Source organism: Polypterus senegalus, chromosome 17 (genome assembly GCF_016835505.1).
Source record: "Polypterus senegalus isolate Bchr_013 chromosome 17, ASM1683550v1, whole genome shotgun sequence".
NCBI classification, from domain to species: Eukaryota; Metazoa; Chordata; class Cladistia; order Polypteriformes; family Polypteridae; genus Polypterus; species Polypterus senegalus.
In genome coordinates, this window is record NC_053170.1 from 43,012,987 (window position 1) to 43,033,855 (window position 20,869).

The 20,869-nt window shown below is 37.4% G+C and overlaps 1 protein-coding gene across 1 annotated transcript in view; it reads right to left on the reverse strand.

The window, feature by feature from the left end:
- The window catches only part of LOC120517506 (ephrin type-A receptor 7-like), a 607,868-nt gene that overhangs the window by 4,804 nt on the left and 582,195 nt on the right, over positions 1-20,869 (reverse strand). Inside the window, exons 11-14 of the mRNA XM_039739879.1 lie at positions 7,804-7,865; positions 7,150-7,353; positions 3,809-3,961; positions 2,749-2,942 (exon numbers count right to left, since the gene is read on the reverse strand). Coding sequence (XP_039595813.1) covers positions 2,749-2,942; positions 3,809-3,961; positions 7,150-7,353; positions 7,804-7,865 — 613 coding nt within the window. The remainder of the gene's footprint in view (positions 1-2,748; positions 2,943-3,808; positions 3,962-7,149; positions 7,354-7,803; positions 7,866-20,869) is intronic.

A 20,869-nucleotide genomic window follows, 5' to 3' on the forward strand; every position in this document is an offset into this window, starting at 1 on the left:
GTGTTTTAGCCTAATGACTGCAGTGCTTTATTAAAATACAGTACCCCATTTATAATAGCTAAAGTAGAAAAGCATCTTTCAGCAAAACTGAATGGAAAAAAATGTCCGAAAACCCATTTGGAAATGTATTTCAGTTGGAATTATATTTTACTTATTTAAAACTGCACAATTTTCATTTAATTTCCTCACTATTAAAAATTCACATGATGAGCAGGTAGCTTGCAGAACAGGTCAATCAATCATAAATGGCAATGAAACATAATTGGAAGAGATTCAAAAATAGTCTACATTTAATTAATACATATAAGAAAGCTTGCAACATTTGAATTTTGTCACGGTATTGCTGCTTTTTTTTATCATAATGATTAAACATAAATTGGCATCAGTTAATGTGTCTGAACCAAACAAAAAGCAAATCAGCAGTCATTCTAATGAAAAAATAAAAATTTGACTACTTTTCCATTAAAATGATTTTTTAGAATCATCTCAGCATATTTTTTAACAAAGATTAAGCAGAGCTGGCAGAAGCTCAAAGATGCTCAGAGATGACTATTTGTTCCTCACAAGGAGTTCAGTGGCTGAAACTCTGTACTTCATAGTTTGAGTCTACAGGTTCAGATCTTGCCAATATAAGTGAGTCACTTCACCTGCCTGCTCTGAAGAAAGCTTCTTGCTAAATCTACTACAATATATTTAATAAAAATCATGTTGAATACATTTTGTGATTTATTATTTTTTCAGCAGTTGGCATGGTGGCACAGTGGTTAGCACTGATTCCGGTGAATTTCCCCTTGGGATTAATAAAGTATCTATCTATCTATCTATCTATCTATCTATCTATCTATCTATCTATCTATCTATCTAATAGCCCCAGAGTCATCAGCTCAGATCTCAGTTGGATGAAGTATACACAATATTCTCATGTCTATATGGGACTTTTCATCCATGTGTTATAGTTTTCCTCCCTCATTCCCAATTGGGCTACCTGGTGCTTCTATTTTTGCCCCATGTTGGTATTTGTCTAGTAAGGCCCTGAAATCTACTGGCACCCTGTCCATGGCTCTTTCCTGGCTAGCACCTAGCACTGCTGGGTTAGACTGTGTTATAATATGTTTGTTATAATATTAAGTTTAATGTCACTGTCGCTGTGCACACTGTTATGGATTCATTCATACAGGCAGACCAAGTATGGTACACAGGGGCTCAGCATTTAGAATTGCCAGCCAAGCATAGGACTAGATAGTCAAAAAAAACTGGAGGATTGTACAGTCAGCCTAAAAGACAGAATAGTATACTTCTGTCCTCTGTCAGCACAAAATCTTCTTTCCTTGTTGGGAGAATGAGAACTGCAAGTAGGCATTGTGCTATTCCTGTATTTTTTGGAGGTGGAGTTGAGCCTTTTCTGTCCTTGTTTGGAGACCAGAGAAAGAGCCTGAATGTGGAGAAACCAGTTTATAAGGATGGACCTACTGCCAATACACTTTGAAGCCAATGGATGGATGATGTCATCCGTCCAGAAAAACCTTTCAGCGCAGTGACGAAAATGGCAGACTCTATACAGTAGATTAACATCATACCTTGATATTGTCTTGCTACGGCTTCCTTTCGTCTGTTATACCGTGTAAAATCATCATTAAAGAAAGCTAAGTATAATTCTCTCATGTGATTCTTTGTTTGTACCGCCGTAATCACTATGGGAGGGATATCGCCTTTTAATATCAAATCTCTATCTTTTTGGTTACTTAACATGCCGTAATTTTAAAGAACTTATTCCAACAAGGGAGCTTTTGCTTCTAAAGGAAACAGACTGCAGCCCCTTGTGATCCTGAATTGGATTTGATAATGTTATGTTACCAGTCATCGTGGATTGTCGTGTGTAAGAGTGATTCTATTCCTGTTTGACTAATACTTTGTGTTTGGTGCTAAGTGCCTATGGCTCTGAACTTGAAATGCTTAACAGAAAATGAATGAATGGATGGATGTGCCATTATTTCATAACTTTACAAATACTTACAAGACAAGTTAAACGTAAGTTACAGATATTTGCATATTTATCCAAAACACATTTCCATTAATCTATTTGTGCATTTTCCCTAAGCTACTCAGTCAGTTAGAGGAGTGTGGGAAATTAAAGGCAGCCCTGGCAGTACTGAACATGAAGCAGGAATCAGTACAGATGCACAAGTTCATTGTATAGTGCACTCACATTTAGAATTACCAAACAACATGCCATACAGTGCATGTCTTTGGGGATGTTGGTGGAAAACTAGAAAAACTATACACCAACATGAGAGAGGGGCAACTCACTATGCTACTTTGCTGTTCTGTAATTCTTTTTAAATCAACATAACATTCTCAAACTCACTGAGTCAAGTTCAGGATCAAAGGGACCCAAATACATCACAGCAGTCCTGTGCACAAAGAAGGAAAGAGCTCTGTACAGGTGCTTCTAAACCACAGGGTCCACTCATACGCATACCTTTAGTGCCATTTACACAGGGTACAATTTAGAAATGCCAATGGGCCTTTGGATATGTGGCAGAGAAAACAAAGTACCTGAAGGGGGACCAATACAGACATGAAAAATATTAAATGCCATACAAACCAGAACTGACCATGGGATTCAAAGCCAGGACCCTTGGTCTGTGAGGCTGGTATGGCGGTACTATCGATTATACCACTCTAGGATGCATTTAGCAAAACAATAGTCTGCTCATTAATTATTTATTAAATATATGAGTGTTATACCTGGTTCGGGTAATAGTAGATGTCTTTATGCTTTCTGGATTCCGCACCATTTTATTCAAAATACTGTGGATCTGTGCAAATTTAGGTCTTTCGTCCCGATCCTTCTGCCAGCAATCCAGCATTAATTGGTGAAGTGGCAGTGGACAGTTCATAGGAGCTGGTAGCCGAAACCCATCTTCAATAGCTTTAAATACCTGCAGCAAATGGAGAAGACAGCTGAAGCATATTACTTAATGACCAAAGGTTCTTGAAGAAACAACAGTTGAGTTGAGTTCAGGAATTTGTAGTCAGTAGCAACTGCTTCAGTGGGTTTGCTCAGTGACAGATAAGCAGAACGACTTTTTTTGCTGAATATCATCAACATATGCTCAACTCACATTTTTATTGGAAATGAATGCAAATAATAAATAGTGTTTTAAATTTCCTAAAATATATTCTAGACAACCGCATTTAACTAGGCTTTAATTTGTAATGTAACATAATTATCACTCAAAAGTGAAATAAAAAAATGATTGACAAAATCAAACAGTTAAAGAAAAGCACTAAACTGTAGTATTACATATAAATATTATCAACTAATACAAAGGGTATAAGCAAGTATGAAAATGCAATACAATGTAATCCTAAAGATTTTCTGTTACAAATCTAATTAAATTAATTGTTCTGTATATTTCCTATATTTTTCATGAGAGAATGATGAACAAGTCTGCCATATACTGTATGTGAATGGCATGCACTGACACTGATGAAAATATATAGAAAATACAATTGTTACAGCTTTAATTTCAATCAGATTTTCTTCACACAGTAGTTTGCAATAGAAAATAGTAGACATGCATTAAATAATAATTCTTCCAAAACAAAAAACTAACACAGTGAAGTCCCTTCATTTTAAGAAGGAAGACTACATAAGGATAAAATAATGACAATGGCAAACTGCAGGGAGGCAGCCTCAAAAGCTTTACCAAAAAGGCTTAAACAACTTGCATACTGCGGAAAAAACAATACCATCATTTCATAAATCCCCTATTATACTCCATTAAGTCTCTCAAACACTTACATCTTGATTTGACATATCCCAGTATGGCCTTTCTCCATATGACATGACTTCCCACATAACGATGCCGAAACTCCAAACGTCAGAGGCAGACGTGAATCTGTGGTACTGAATGGCCTCGGGGGCTGTCCAAAGCACGGTGCTCTTTCCTCTCTGCTGTTAGAGGAAAATGAAAAAAATGCTGAACGTCTCACTCATGTTGTCCGTGTCCCTTTCTCCATTTCAGTGTTCAGCTTAACAGTAGATTAGTTGCTTTTTGGCCCATATAAGGCATAAAAAGTGCCAGAAACATAGTTAAAAAGTGACTATAATTGTTACTTTTTAACAGGAAATGGGTGCTATACAACAGTTCAAAACTTGATTTCAAATGTAATTTAAAAAGAGTCTAAGAATACCTTACTTTATCCCACGTTTTAAATTAAACTTAAAAAAAAGTTCTGTATGCTGTAAACATGACCAAAGATAGAGTGGATAAAGGTAAAAACATTTTCTATTAAGGTCTACTACAATGAAAAACATTTGTATTTAAGCATGTTCTTAAAAAAAAACCACTATAATAATAACTGTAATACAAGAAAATGAATTCTTAATGCTGTTTAATCCAATTTTGGGTTGCGAGAGCCAGAGGCCTCACACTAAAGCAGGGTCAGGTTTGAGTGGCCAAAGCATCTAATCTACACATTTTTGTAGGAAAAGCACCAGGAGTACCAGGAAGAAGACCCACGCGTAAGGGAGCACACAGACATACAGCATATAAATTCCATAATAGGCCCAGCTCCACAGCGAGGGATAAAAAGAAAGTATTGCCCCCTCAACTGAAACCTCATTTTGGTTTGAAAGGATTTGTGAGCACCTTCCCTGTACTTAACTTGCACCTTAGGAACAGTTGTACTTTATCAGAGGTCAGATAATTATAACCACACTTGACTGCTAATTCACAACAAAATGAGACGCTGACACTGTGTAAGTGATGATCCATCCGTTTAACATTGAAATGCTACAAATGGGAAGAAAGAAATCCATCTCCATAGTATTTGAGCAATATTTTATGATAATTTTACAAAATTTCTGTATCATTTAAGAGGTACATTTTTGCCAGTTTTATCTAGTAAGTTGTGCTTATTAATTACAATAGTTGTGTAATTTCCATGTATGATGCATTTATCTTTTTTTTTTTTTTATCCGGGAGGGGTTATTAATAGAATAATGAAATATCAGATAATTTAAAAAATCTGACTTTATTAAATGTGAAAGTGCTGTTATGTTTCACTTGGGTAGTTACAACAGTTCAGTTTTAATTGAAATGTTGCCGCTCTCCCTCAGGATTTCAGATGCTCCCCAAAGATTTGTTTCAGGCAAAAGGACAACAATCGGGCATGGAGCTGAATATTAAGAGACTGGATGTATGAGGTAGCAGGGCTACACAACAACAACAACACTAATAAGTGAGAAAAGCACAATATAAATGTAAAGAGTTATTAATAATAACAACACATCGGGCCCTGTGTGACTGTGAGCATGAGTGTGTGTGAGTGAACCTTGTGATGTACTGGCAGCTTGGCCAGGGCTGTTCACTGGTTGTGTAGACCGCTGTGGCCCGGAATTGAATGAAATGGGTTTGAAAATGTTATAGCTATAATAACAGCTATAATAAAAAAAATACGTCATTATAAAAGTTCTACCCCAAGGTATTATCCTTGTGAATTTTCATATATTCTTTGTATAAAAGTTGTTCTCCATACACTTCACTTTTCCTGCTGCATGACTTACACATGCAGGATGTGTAACAAATCCCAAAGTTGCTAAGTAAACTTCACTGAGGAATCTGAAATGGCTCAATATTAGTGAGTCTGTTTTGTGACAGACTGGTGTTCCCTCAAAAGATTTTCCCTGCTTTGTGCACAATGCAGTAGAAACAGACTACGATATTTTACAACCATGTATTGGAATAAGTAGGTTCAGAAAATGAGTGGATGTTTAATGGTTGTTTAATAATATTCACTAATCCATCCATTTTCTAAACATGGAGCTCCATTATAGGGTGCGGTGGCAGCATTGCAAAGTACGCTCATGAATCCAGATACACATGTCTGTCTGAGGTTTGCCTTCTGGGCTCATTGGAGGTAAGCACTAACACTCCACAACACGAGGGGGTGCTGTCACTGACAGTATCAACTGCTTTTGCTCCCACTGCCCTGAGAAACTGCCCACTGAAGGCAACTGACTCTGCCCCTTCTTATCCTTCTACTACAAAGCCAAGGCACTCCAGGAATGAGTCCTTCGGGATAGAGCAGACCAAAGAACAGAACTCCCACCTGAAAATGAACCCATCTAAGAGAACGCTTAAACCTGTTGATTATTTCTTACTTTGCACGGCTTTTTTGTTTGTCATTATCTTACTCACAATCAAGTGCCTGTTTATTTTGGACATTGTAAATATTAAATGCAGAGACCCTATTGGTGGCAAACGTTTCTTTTCTGACCAGTGTGTTCCCTTGATCAACGACAGCATTTACATTCACTTATTTTCAGCTAATTTACAGTTACCAACTTACCATGCATATCTTTGGGAAATCTGGTAAATATAAAACAAGGCTTATAGTGAAAAATCCAGGAAGAACAAGACACTGGGCCCTTTCTACAAAAAGATCTCTGAATGTGTCCATTATGTGTCTTAAAACAACACAACATGAGTGCATACAGATTGCTAACTGGCACCCACAAAAGTCTCTCTGAAGTGTATTCCTTCCAATGCACAACCCTGGCCCTAACCCGACAAACACACTCTGGAAGAGAAAAAGAAATATCAGCACAGCAAGTGACAAGCTAAATAAAGACATGTCAAGTGAAGAGTGAACTCTTAAACATATTGGACTCCGATGCCGTCCCCAATTGCTGAGGGATTTTTTTAGGTCCCATGAAACCCTTTAATTTTGTTATCACATTTTCTTTTGCCATTGATTTTCAAAATGTTAAAATAGCAGGCTGTTATTTTAATGGATAGAGAGAAAGTGCTATACAATCCATTCATTCATTCATTCATTATCCAAACGCCTCTATTCAAATTAGGGACACTAGGGAGCTGGAGCCATTTTTTGGCAGCATAGGTGCAAGGCAATTTTTCACTCTGAATGGGAAGCCAATCTGTCTCTGGACACTCATACTGTAGATTGAGGCAATTTGGTTTTGCAAATTAGCCTAACAGCTTCTTTGTCTCTAAATTCTGAGTAAACCCACGTATCAAAAAAAAAAAAAAAAGAGAGAAAAAAACAAAAAACAAAAGTGCAATAACACACACACGCAGATGCTTCATCGGAAGATAATGTGAAAAAAATAATGCTTACCATAGTGGTGTAGACTGCTTCAATTTTCTCCTCTTGTGATGGTCTGAATCCGGATACTTTGCATGCCAGGTTACTATTGACTAATATTTTGTGTGCAGCAAGGCTTTTGTGAATATATCCCATTTCGGTGAGGTACTTCATGCCAGAAGCTATTCCACACAGCATGCCAAGAAGTTGTATTGCTGTGAACTGGCCTTCATGCTTCTGCAACACAAAGTGGTGCCATCAGAAGTTAGAAAGACTTTTTGTGTGAGCCCAGTGCAATCCATTGAGCTGTAGCAAGCATTACTGATATTTATTATTTACATTTTATGTTTTACTTCATATTGATTTGATGCCCTTATGCATCTGTATACAAAATTTACTGAACCTATTCATTAGACCACAATAAAAATGCACATTAGAGTTCTTTGCTTTTATATGAATTTATTAGTTATGTTACTACTAGAGTAATATTTTCTGTTTAGGTTGTATGAATAACAGCTTTGGGGAAACCACTAACCATAAAATAATATTAGTGTGTTAATTTATGTAAACTTCTAAATAAAAAATACAAATGTGTCATCACTGTAATCCCATCTTTTGTAATATTTAAGTGCAGGTAGCATTTCTCAATTAAGAAATAGTAGTACAATGCTTTTGATAATAACTCACCCTCAGGAAGGAATCCAAAACACCATTTGACATGAATTCGATTACAGTCATCATAGTATTTCCTGTTAAAATAAATGCATATATACTTTTCTGACACTGTTATCAAGGCATACAAGGTTAGGATACAATTTTATGCTATGGAGGAGAAATTGAGAGCACAAGCCACAGCTTCATATACTAGAAGGTTTAACAGGTTTTTCAACTTAAGAAAAGTCTGTCAGGAGTAAAATGCACATAGGAATGGACCATTACAGAGACAAGACCCATTGTAACTCAAAACAAAAACCGATACTGGTGACTGGGGAGCCCCATTATTTGTCTATCATGTTCAGGCTTTTGATTTTACATTTTTTCCAGATTTTCCTTAGGCTTTAAAATGATCAGATTATACTTTCTGAGACAAGGTATCCAGTAGTAATATTTATTTTGTGTTCCTATATGTTTTTCATATTGTTAAAAGTGGTTCATGTCCTCCCACATTGCTATCTTATGTTTCTTATGGGCACTGCCATTTTTGGGATGGTTCTGTTGATGGTTGCTATTGTTTTGCTAGGATAGACAATCAAGAGATTGCAATGGGTGATGTCAGGCATTCCCTGGTCATCCAAGATTGGATTCTTGAACCAAAGAAAACAACCTTAATGTCATGTCTTATTTTTCCAGATTTAGTGGTTACAACTTTTCTGTCCTCTGATTATAAATCATGTGTCATTATTTATTGTTTTCTGCACTAGTTGCATATACCCTTTTTCGGCTTACAACTTATCACCCTGATATTCAACAATGATTCCGGCTACACAGCCAAAGCTTTTACATTACATTCTTCGCATTTACAATCCATGCCTAAATTCTAACCATTCTTTGCCATCTTCTGGTTTCATTCACTTTTATAAAACTGCTCTCAATAGTGCGAGCTGTACATTGTTAATATTTGTGAAAAGTTGCCACAGGGTATTATGTGAACTTTCTTTGAAGGGCACCCTACAAGTAAGTACTCAATGGGCTCCAAAGTGATGAAAGGGTCATAGGGAACTTGCAGAATGCCAAAAAATGTCTACCAAGCTGTTAGGTAGCAGCCTAGAGTTACCCCAGAACAGTAAGGCTTTGATGAATATTACTGAAGCAAGACATTATAGGAAATACCAAAGTTGTCTAGCATAAAGCTCTGGGGCCTCATGTATAAACAGTGTGTACATACAAAAATGTTGCATATGGCTGTTTCCACACTTACTTCGAGATGTATAAAAACTAAACTTGGTGAAAAGCCATGCACATTTTCACAGCAGGGTTCCCCCTTGTGTAGATAAGTTTCTTTATGGTTTTACAAACAGGTGGCACCCAGCGACAAAGCAGTGCTACTGTTTCTGTGGTCTGCTTTTTTTTTAGATTCACATCTATGATGTGTTTTTTTTTTCAATTACACCGAAATTAATTGCATATCGTTTACAATTTTAATTCACTTGACTGCAATCATACTGTAGCAATATAATGGTGCATGGAATGGCCAAACTATTCCAACCACCATGACTCCTTCAGTGTTTTTAGAAGACATTGCAAATAGAAGAATTAGAAGAAAGCGCATATTTATAGATGATGATGACTGGCTACTAAGCTGATTTCAACTTTCAAGAGCTCTCGTCTTGGAGCTGTGTGCTGAACTGGAGCTGGCTTTACAAAGACTGACTTTGAGAAATTGTGCTCTACTTTCTCCTTTGCAACTGTCCACTCTCTGGTTTTTTAGCCACAGTAGCTTTTCAACATGAACACGCTGAATGATCGGGTATTTCTCACTCCTCACTGAGTCGTGCCATTCCAGCTGTATAGGATGGTATTATCCACTTGTCATTGAGATATATAAGATTTCCTTACACCGTGGCTGAACTGCAAAACATCAAAACACAATTTGCTTAGGGACATGAAGTATAGGGACTGAGAGTCAGTGGAACAAGAAGGCAAGCAGACACAGCTGATGTAACAAATAAAAAAGTGGATTTATTGAAATATTTACAAAAATTATAAAAAAAAAGATACGCAAAAACTGCAATGATGAATTAAGATGAAAAACAAACAAAAAATGTTAAAACAAAATTGCGTTCACCACACGGCACGTACCTAAAAAAATCTTTTAAATAAACTCTACAGAGTCTGCTCATGAATAAATAGACAGCTTAGCCAACTTTCTCCCCTATCCAAAAAATTCCTTCCTTAGTTTCCCTCGTATTTCCCTTCTCTGGTTTGAACTGAACTGACCATTTCTGGTCAAAACATGGGCTTTTATCGTGGATCTAACATGCCTTCACTCTCCTTAGCACGTCCCTACCCTAAATGAAATCTATGCTGACTGTGCCATGAGTGCCTACACTAACTGAGGCTCCGCACCACCCTGCACCATGTCCTTCTCTTACTCCTGCGACCAGAATCCACCACGCACTGTTACTGTGCAGTGTCAAAACTTCCAAAGAAGAGCGACGAGTAGCAGGCATGCAACTCCACCCGAGGGCCCTTCGAATGGATACACATGCTGCCTCATCCGCTCCAAGCCTAACAACCCACAACCGCTCTAAGTGTGCCTCTGGGAAACAAACCGGTAAGTAAACAAATGCTTTTTTTCTTTTATTATAAGGATGGTGCATGCGAAACATACATACATACATACATACATACATACATACATACATACATACATAAAAATAAGGAAATAAAGGAGCAAAGTGTTTTAAAATGTTCACATTGGGAGGCATTTCCTCACAGTTCTTCATATCAACTTCAAGTTTCAATTTTATTGACATGTGCACAATGAACAGTTTATTTACATGCCTGTCCAAAGTGCAACACTTGACCTCTCCCCAGTACCATAATTATTAATGTTCTCTGTGTACTTCAGGTTTACCTCCCAAATCCACGAATACATGCATGTTCGTTTAATTGGTGACTCTAAATTGATCCCAGTGTGGGTGGGTGAGATGTGCCCTGTGACAGACCTGGGTCCTGCCAAGGGTCATTTCATGCATCCACTGCTGCCATTACAGGCTCACATTTTCAATACCTTTGATAGGATTAAGTGGCTTTGAAAATACTGTGCTACATAAAAACATTCTATCTTCATTCTATTCTATGCATGTATAATGTTTTGATTTATTAATAATCGGTATCTTTATGAAATGACTTGACAAAACACCACAAATGAACAATTCTAAACTTAGTGCTGAATTTATATGTCTTCATTTATAATACGTACCACTTCAGGCCACTTCACTTTTTTTGTTTTCATCTTCTTCTGTTGCAGTCTTAAGCTAAAATTATTTCAATTTATTTTCCCCCTTATCGAGCAACACTCAATTCCCCAGAATCACAAAGCAAAAACAGGACTTTATGTAATTTATGAAAAATAAAAAGCCCTGAAATAGCACATTGACACAAGTATTCAGATCCTTTACTATAACACCTGAAATCTGTTTTAGGTGCATGCCACTCTATTGCCTGAGATGTTAGACCTGTGGTCAATTCATTTAATTGGACATGATTATGACAGGCACACACCCGTCTATAAAACGTCCCACAGTTGACACAGTTGTATCAGAGCAAAACCCAAGCCATGAAGTTCAAGTACCTCTCTGTAGACCTCCATGATAAACAGATGACTGGAGTTGGTTAGGACAGGCACATACCTGTCTACAGAAGGCCCTACAGCTAACATAGTTGCATCAGAGCAAAACCTGAGCCATGACATTGAAGGAATTGCCTGCTGAGCTTAGGGACAGGATAGTGTTGAGGCACAGATCTGGGGAAAGCTACAAAAATTCTGCAGCATTCCCAAGAACACAGTGAATTTCAATTTAATTTGTAATAAATATGTGAAAATGTCTATATATTCTGTTTTTGCTTTGTCATTTGGGGTGTTGAGGTTAACTTGATGAGGAAAAAAAAGTTAATGATTATAGAATCAGGATGTAATAGAGAAATGTAAAAAAAACGTGAAGGGATCTGAATACTTTGTAAAGGCACTGTATGTATATGCTCTTTCTGAACCCACTGAGTCTAATGGAGAGATATAAATTTGTTTCTGCAAAATCTTTAACAGATTAAGGCAATGAAGAAAATCAATGCAAATACCAGAAGAGCATTTAAACATGACAGGGAAAAATATAAACTCAGATCAATGCAGCAGAAGTGCTATCCACTTGGTCAGCTCAAAAGAAATACAAACAAAAAGTCCAAAAACAAAGTCCTTTGAGTGTAAGACTTTAACCTATAGATCGCCTAATTTTGGCATGCACTTCATTATTGCTCATGAACAATATACAGTAGCCTTTTTCCTAACTCCTGTCTTTATTAGTCACTTTTCTGTTCATATAGCAGGACCAAACACTAATAACCCTGTAATGTATGTGATGCTAAGTTCCTTACTGTGTAAAAATCTTACAGCAATGTGCGTTCTTGAGGCATGAGTAAGTCACATATTGATCTAACCTCACATAAAAACTGCCCACAGATTCTTGTTAAGCATTCACAATAAAAAGATTGCAAAGTGGCTATTTTATATTTTCTTATCAAAAGACTATCATGTAACACTTTATAGTGCAAGGGTAATGTTATCCTGCAGAGCAACACTCGACATAATAGGGAAAGTCATTCCTTTAAGTGGATATGTTGGCAGGTTAAGTGGCTTAATCAGGGTCCCGTGAGAAGCCAGTTCTGAGCCTTAAACCTGTGGCCTTAGTGGCTTTAAAGCCCAGCATCTTAGCCACTGCTCTTTGATGCAAAAACGGTTCTGAGGATAAGAAAGATTCCTGTTACAAGAGCAGTGTATTTCATGTTGTCATTTTCTTTTGATTATTGGGGATGGCAGGTGGTAATTCAGGAGACAGATGAATCGGGAAATGTACTGAATGTGTTCTCAACAGTCCTGAATGTCTGTTCCTTTTCCTCTTAAAAATAATCAATGAAGAAATTTTCCTTATATGTGTTACTTATATCTTTGATAATAAAAGGAGAGCAAACACGCAGTCCATAATGTACTAAACATCTGCGTAAATATCAGTGGGTTTTGCAGCATGAACAAACTTGTGATAAAATAAAGTCACTTGTTTTAAAAATAAAAAATTAGAAACTGTCCTGTATGCACCATCACAGATCTAACTAACTGATTCTAAATATCCATCCATCCATTTTATGAACCTCATACTCCAAGTACATGGTTGTGGAAGCCTATGTTTGCTGTTCTTTTACTGTAATCCTTACATGGGTGTAACATCATTAATTAATCTTGAAATCTTGGTTGCTTTGTAAACCAATTCTGGGCAGAGTGTGATTAATGGTGAAATATGAGCTACAGATTGATAGTTTGATTGATGAATTGATTAGCACACCCACATTCAAAATGGGCCATTTGAGAATTGCCAATTAACATAACACACACAACATGTGTTTGAGGAAAATGATGTATGCAGAGAACATGGAGATTCCATATATAAGAAGACAAGGCTATGAATCTAAGCAATTACTTACAGTATATCCGGCCAACAATCTAAAAACTTCAGCCATAATCTTTAATTCAGTTTTAATTCAGGACTGCATGTTATTTCCTCTCAATTTAAATTTTACATTGTGGTATTTTTGGCATGAAAATTCCACTGGGACCACATACATCTAGGGGAAGAAGAAATTAACAGTGGGGTAGGAGCCATCCAGAGAAGCTATGCAGAGGGTGTGAGTGAGTGAGAGTGTTAGTGTGTGAAACAGACAGAGAGATAGAGAAAGAGGGAGAGAGAAAGAGAGAGAGAAAGAAAGAGGATGGGATGATGAACAACTTAAAGAACAGAATTTAGGAGACCTGCTCCCGTACTTTGGTATGGCTGCCAGAAATTGCGGGAAGTATTCTAGCTTTGATTGGGCGTGTGAGCACAGATGGTGTTGACTTTGACCCTTAAAGGAGAAATTTGAGGTGGAGCCAACAACATAAATTTGCATGCAAGAGACATGGCCAAGAAAAGATCTTTGCAGCCATGTGGAAGAAGATGTGGAAGATCAGTCAAGTTAGGGAGCGAGGGTGAAACATGGATTTTCACAATTTATTAGGCTATCAATAATGATAAAATCGCAGTCAAAATAGGTTTTTAAAAAATCATACAAAAAGAAGATCTGTCAATACATTGATTTGTAATTTGTACAATTCCTAAATGATAGTATTGAAAAGATGCCTTAATATCTAAATCAAACACAAAAACCAGAAATGCAAATGAATACTCATAAACTTCACTGTATATAAGAAATTGACATGATCCATGATAATTATGACTTCTCTAAAAAAGAGAGGTGTACAAGCTCATGCACCTTTAGATTGAGTCACAAAAAATCAATGGACTGTCTAAAAGAGCTGTGGTCTTTAAACTCTAAGCAGAAATTAAAATGCCAAGGCTGCACAAGCGCTCACCTGAGTAAAATTATGAAAAGAACACCACAGGGTCGAAAAGGGCTTCCCAAGCAACCAGGAACCTCATTTATTAAAGCTTTGTGAGATTTTGAGCGTGGTAAAATATGCATATGCCAAAAAACAGGAAAATGTGTACGCCAAAAAAAAAAAATCAGATTTATAAAACGTAGTATACACAAGTTTCTACATAATTTTCCTCTTATGAATGCCAATCATTCAGTAAATGTGTGTTTGTTAACATGCCTCAAACCCTGCCAGGTTCCACCCTGAATGTTGTGACCATGCTAACGAACCTCATACATATTCAATCACAGTGCTGCAAACTCTCATTGGCTGGCAGAGCAGCCTCCTACATGACTCATCCAGTAGAGCGAGACAGAAATTCTCATCTCTTAATTAGAGGCACGCAAAGAACTTTTATTTGGTGTCAGCAACAAGTGCATCCTCAGTCAACTAAAGGCTTCCAGCACAGCAGGCTTAGCTGAGATATTCCTGACCTGTTGGCCACTTCTCTGAGGAGTGACAACAGGTAGTCAAAATAAAATGATGAAAAAAATTAAAAAAAGCTCATCGGCATAAATATGCAACATTGGTCCTCTTAAAAGAGAACTAAAATAGACATTTGGGCTTTAATACATACGTTTGTCATAATAACGGCTCAGTGTAATGAATTATTATGCATGCAAGTCATCTTTTATTTGGTTTGGCTGCATTTCCCTACTTTATTAAGGGGGCTGTCATTTCCCAGTTTCTCTGAAAAGTTTCTTATGCACAAGTCTCTATAAATATACGCTTGTTCTTCTGTCAAGTTTCTTTTCTAAATTTCAACGTTTGGATACTTTATAAATTATGCCCCTGGAAATAGATTAGGCGCTAGACACAAAAATAATTTTACATGCTGAAAATATATATTTTTTAAGACAAGAAATTGCATTCAGCATATTATGAAAAACTGAAAAAGTTTGATTTTGATAACTAAGTTTGTGTTAACATTTTACCAATACATTAAAGTAGATTTCTTCTTATTTAATTTTTGCATAACTATGCCATCTGCTGGGAGATGGGTCAGTGCCTCCCTTAACCTGCATCCAGAGATGCCACTGATGCCATCACAAATATTAGCAAAATGATACAAAGCAGTATAAGGAAGAATGGAAAGTACAGTGGTTTTAGACATGCACAGTGTTCTGCTTATGTTACATTTTTAGTCTTATTTTTAAAGTTTACAATAAAACTAATGAAACTGATGCGAGCATAAACATTTAATAGACCAATGCCTCAAGAAATGGTAATAATTGTGTACCCCTTTAAGAAGATGCTGAAGATAAAAGATAAGTTCAGTATAAATATCATAATAGATTTTTGACTAAGCCATTCTCATATTTTAATGACAGAGAAAAAAATCTTTGTGAATTATATATTTGCATACAGCACAGGACATAGGGATCCTGTAATAGTTTAACATAATATAAGCCGATAATTTGTCTTTCTAATTATCACAGTGGGATCCGTTAATTTCCACTGTATCACAACCACAGAGCATAATAGAGAGAGATGTGCTTGTGAATAAAAAACCCAGATGATGCAGAAAGAAAATGGGGACACAGTGGGTAGGCAGCAATTCCAAAAGAACATCCAGAAAGCAACTGAGCAGAGGAGGCCGTGGTAATATGTCTGAAACTTTTGTCAAATGCTCAAAATTCAAAGAAATTCAGCCACATTTTCACAAGCAGCTGTTCTTTTCAGCCATGAAAAAAATAGAGCTTAATGCTTAACTTCAGCTGTTTTAAACTAGCAGTTGTTTGTATTCCTCTTTTTCTGCACTTTTTCCATACATACATGTATAAAAGTAAAATTCAAGACATTTCCTTATGCATAGTGTCAAAGGGAGTCTTACTGACTTTTTATATCTCAGAAATGTAAGCATAGAGGTGTACCGTCCTTTGTTTCCTTTTGCATTTGTAATATGCAGACATTGTGGACCATCCGGGAGCGTAGAGCCACCCTAATCCGATACATACAGGCAGAGATACGAGTTGCCACACGACACACGTTTTATTTAAGCGGGGCAGCGCTTTCCCTTTGCTCCCTGCTACAGAGCACAACACATAAGCACCAACACTAATACATAGTCCTTTCCTTCCTTCTTCTCTCCTTTCTCCATCGCCTCCATTCCTCTCCCAACCCTTTAATAGGGTACCCGTAAGTTCTCTAGGTGCTCCCAGATCCTCTTCCGGCAGCAATTCCAGGTGTGGCGGAAGTGCTGCAACACAGAATTCTGAAACTGTCCAGGTGCCCCCTAGTGGTGGCCATTGACCCCAGCAACGTTAAGCTTCTAAGCTCCAAACCCGTGGCCTCATTGTGAGCTGGGGGGTTGCCCTCTTGTGTTCCAGAGGAAGTATTGCCCTAATTTGCTCCCTGCCCTGGTCCTTCCATCACAAGGGCATCCCAGCAGTGCAAGGGCTCCAGCCGACTGCCACAACATACTACTGTATAAGAAGACAAGGGAATCAGGACTATTAAGAAAATCCAGAACCGTTGAGCTAATTTCTGAACCTTTATCCATCAACACACACTAATTTGCTTACTGGAGTAATCTAACTTTAATTCAATCTTAACTTTAGTTATTTGTGGAAGACTGCAGCCATCTCTGCCTTTATTTGTGGAAGATTGGGGGTACAGTTAAAGGATTAGTGATCATAAGCTGAAAAGAACTGAGGACACATTATTTTTATAAATCAAGTCAAGAGGGCTTTAATATTATACCATCTATACACATACTTTGGAACTTTATGCAGTGGTATGAAATTACATTTACTAGGGCCACGGTGCAATATTTAAACAATAAATATGACAATATAACAATTTAGTCATGTGAGAAATTTTACATAAGGAGTTGTAGAACAAGGAACAACATCTGTATAAATTGACATCATGCTGACAAACAGCAATCTGTGATGACAAATCTTAGTAGTTTCATGTATACTTTTCAAAATACAAAATGTGCTACTGTAAAACACGGTACGAGATCCAGCCTAGGCCATTGACGGTTAGAGGGGGAAGTTACAGATTTTCTCCAACAACATGTGAGCTTTAACTGCTTATAATGGGAAAATGCAGTGCAAAGTAATTCCTTGCTAATTAATTAGTTAAGTATCATAGTTCGCTTGCCGTACCGATTTATTTGCGCGAATCTGAGAGACATGCAGCGGGCCGAGGGGAGGGACCTTCCTCACTCACTCGGCAGCCTCGGGGTGTATCATACATCTGCTTAGCTAGTAAATGAGAGAACTACTTAATGGATTTAGTTCGGGTTTTTTTCTATAATTTGCTTGAACATTCCGGCTGATTTTGCGACTTCTCTCATTGCGTTAAGAATCATAGTTCGCTTGCAAGACCGATATATTCAGGCTAATCTGAGACAGAGGCTGGGGACCGAGGGGAGGGGAAAGTGTGACGTCAGGAGTAGGGAGCTGGGTGGGGCCCTCTTCACTGTCCTGTTTCAGTACTCATGGGCAGAACCGCAGGGGATGGATAGTTTTATATAAGGGGAGGCTGCATGCTCTGTACTTGTCTGCACTTTTTTCAAAGGAAAGTCATTTGTGTTTAACTTGAGGAAAACAATTTCATTGCCCATTTCTTTTTAAGGTATTTTGAGTTTAGTTTTGTGTCGTACTTGTTGTGGCTGCAAGTTTTTCCCATTAATTTTCTCAATTCCAAGCTTTCTGTTTTTCCCTTTTCATTCACTATTTCACTCAGGCTACTAAACCTTTGATCTATATTTTGATAAAAGATTTTATTAAAAAGGACCATATGACAGGAGCACCACGATCACTTTCATTGTAAACTGTAAACTGTGTTCTCCCTTTTTGTTAGTTTATTACAGAAGGACAATCTTCCCTTTGGGATATATACAGAGTATATAGGTAAATATGAATGTCTACTAAATCTACAGTATATATTCCATTGTATTAGAAATATAATTTGTATTACATACTGTTTTTATAAGTCTAAATATGTACAGCATATTGCACTAATAAATGGAAGTATGCTATGTAAAAAATAAACTGAATCAAACTGAATTTGAGTAAGATTTTCAACAACATATTTCAAAGGCCTCTTTATGCAGTAGTCAAACAAAATGCAACATACTATATGTACATCCCCCCAAAATACAATGGCACATAAAAAGTACTTTTACAGAAAACAAATTACAGTAAAGAAGAATTGTCCATTAAGTGACTTAGAAAATACACATTTGTTATGAGCAGAAGGATTCATGTTGGCACAATATGAACTATGACAGATGTTCAACATGATCACCATTAACTTGAAAGCCCTCCTGACAATGCCAAAAATCTGAGTGACCAACATTAACCAGGGTATCGATGGCATGACGCTCTGGATGATACCTAAGCAACTGTAGTCTTTAACTGTGACTAGCACCATCTGTTAGATGCGCACCACCTCTTTTAGTGCTGGAACCAGTTCTGCTTCTGTCATCAATAAATGAGGAGGTATTCTTTTTAAAATGTGTTTCCCACATAGAAAATGAGAACCCATTTAGAAAAATCATTTTAGCCTATTTTAAAACATAACTCAAAATATCCTTTGTGACGGACGGCTGGCTGCTCAACCCAGCCAGGACCCCCAAAAAGGAGAGAAATGGGGGAAAGCAGTTACAGAGAGAGAGACTGCCTCCCCCAGAACGCCAGATGGAGATGCCCCCGCAGCATAGCGGCATCCCAGATTCTCGCAGGGCACCATGGGAGTTGGAGTTCAGTTTCACAGCCCTGCTGGGTGCAGTGGGTGCCACCAGGACACACTGCAGGTAAGCTTCAGAATTTATATTTCCCATATAGCTCAGAAACACTCATGAGTCATGGGGACGAAACCACAGGAGTACTTCCAGGCTGAAGAAATCCACAAGTCTCCGTCGGACCCTGAAGTGCAAACAAATCACGTGGCTAGAAGGACAGAAGCACTTCTGGGTCAAAGACTATTTAAAGGGCTGGTGAAGACTCACCAAGCGAGCTGGAGTTGGGTGGGAGCAGGGCAGAGCTGCTGGGAGGAGAGGAGGAATATTATTGGATTTGTGATTATTGATTTATTGTGTATTGTAGTGGTGGAGGTGCTTTTGGGCACTACATCGAGAAGAAAAAACATTAAAGATCTTGGGTGGTTGTACCCTGTGTATAGTGTGTCTGTCTGTTGGGTTTCACGGGGGAAAAGCGGCCCCTAGTGTCCACACCTTTTAATCGAATGAAATTAATTTTCAAATGAATACGTTGCATCTTCATAAGATTTTTTGGAGATATTATTTCAGTGTATTACTCAGTTTGTTGAAAATCATAAGTACTTCACCTCATTTGAGAGCTTTAGTTCTCTTAGAGACAGCTTTTATTAATGTCAACTTTATGACTGTAAAAAATAGGACTTCAGAAACATTTGAAGTATTACAAAATTATGGTTTTTTACTTGCTTTGTTCAGCATTACCAGTTAGTCAAAATTTTGTTGAAATAATGCCAAACATTATGCTGCATGAGTAAAAGTGTATTACATTTAAAGATATCTGACTAGATTGACCAGTGGTACACTGTACTGTTTGTGTAATGATAGCTTCAACTTATTATTTATTATATCAGTTTCAATCAACACACCTATTAGTGATCAAAGCATTATTCTAAGAGGTGAACACATCAAACATGCAATGATTTTAAGTAGTTATTTACAAAGGTAAGCCATAAAGGCTGCATTACAAGCCATCCCAGACGTACAAGTCTGTTAAGTGTGCCAGGCATGGATTACAGCAGTAAGCTAGAGTAGGCAGGCTGAAGCCCCAAAGAGATCACTTGTTCCTCTACCTGATAATTCTAAGTTGCAGGCTGGCAGGCACTACATTGTTACGCTTCCATGGAAACCACAAGCACAAATGCGCCAGAATTTAACAGCGACTTATAGAGCTGACAAAAGTCTTTCTATGTCAACTGTTCTATGAAAATACTCTAAGTAGTGGCTTTTTACTTTTGCAGATAGATATTTAATCTATATAAATCATTTCCAAGTTTATAGAACAAATACTTGCAAATATCCTTCCGTTACCAAAGCTGTTTCACCCAGTTGAAGGCTTTGGGACATGTAGGGTATTACAGTAGCATAAGGCAGGAACCAACCCTAAGTGAGGCACCAGTCCATTGCAGGGCACACTAACTTAAACACTAACTTAGACTTACCAGTTCACCTAACAATGACATCTTTATCTAAATAGCCTGAAAAAAAAACCCATCAGACAAGATGAGAATGTGCATAATGCACACTGAATGGAACTGGGCTGGCGTTTGAACCCAGATTTATTAATAGCGAAGCTGCAGTGCTGAATTCTGCACCACCGTGTAAATCATGTACAGAAATAAGGCTTGTATTATGTTTGATATTGGAATGTGTTTAAGTTTCCTAGTCAGGTTTTTAAATTCTTTGTGAATTATTATCAAGTGAATGTTAGTTACAATAGCCAAACACTCAGACAAACCGTTTGATTGGCTGATCTGGTGATATTTCCTAAAGAATGAGGTTATAGGCACATATTGTCTAAATTAGGATCCTGCTCCCCCAGTTGAGCTACTTTGATCATC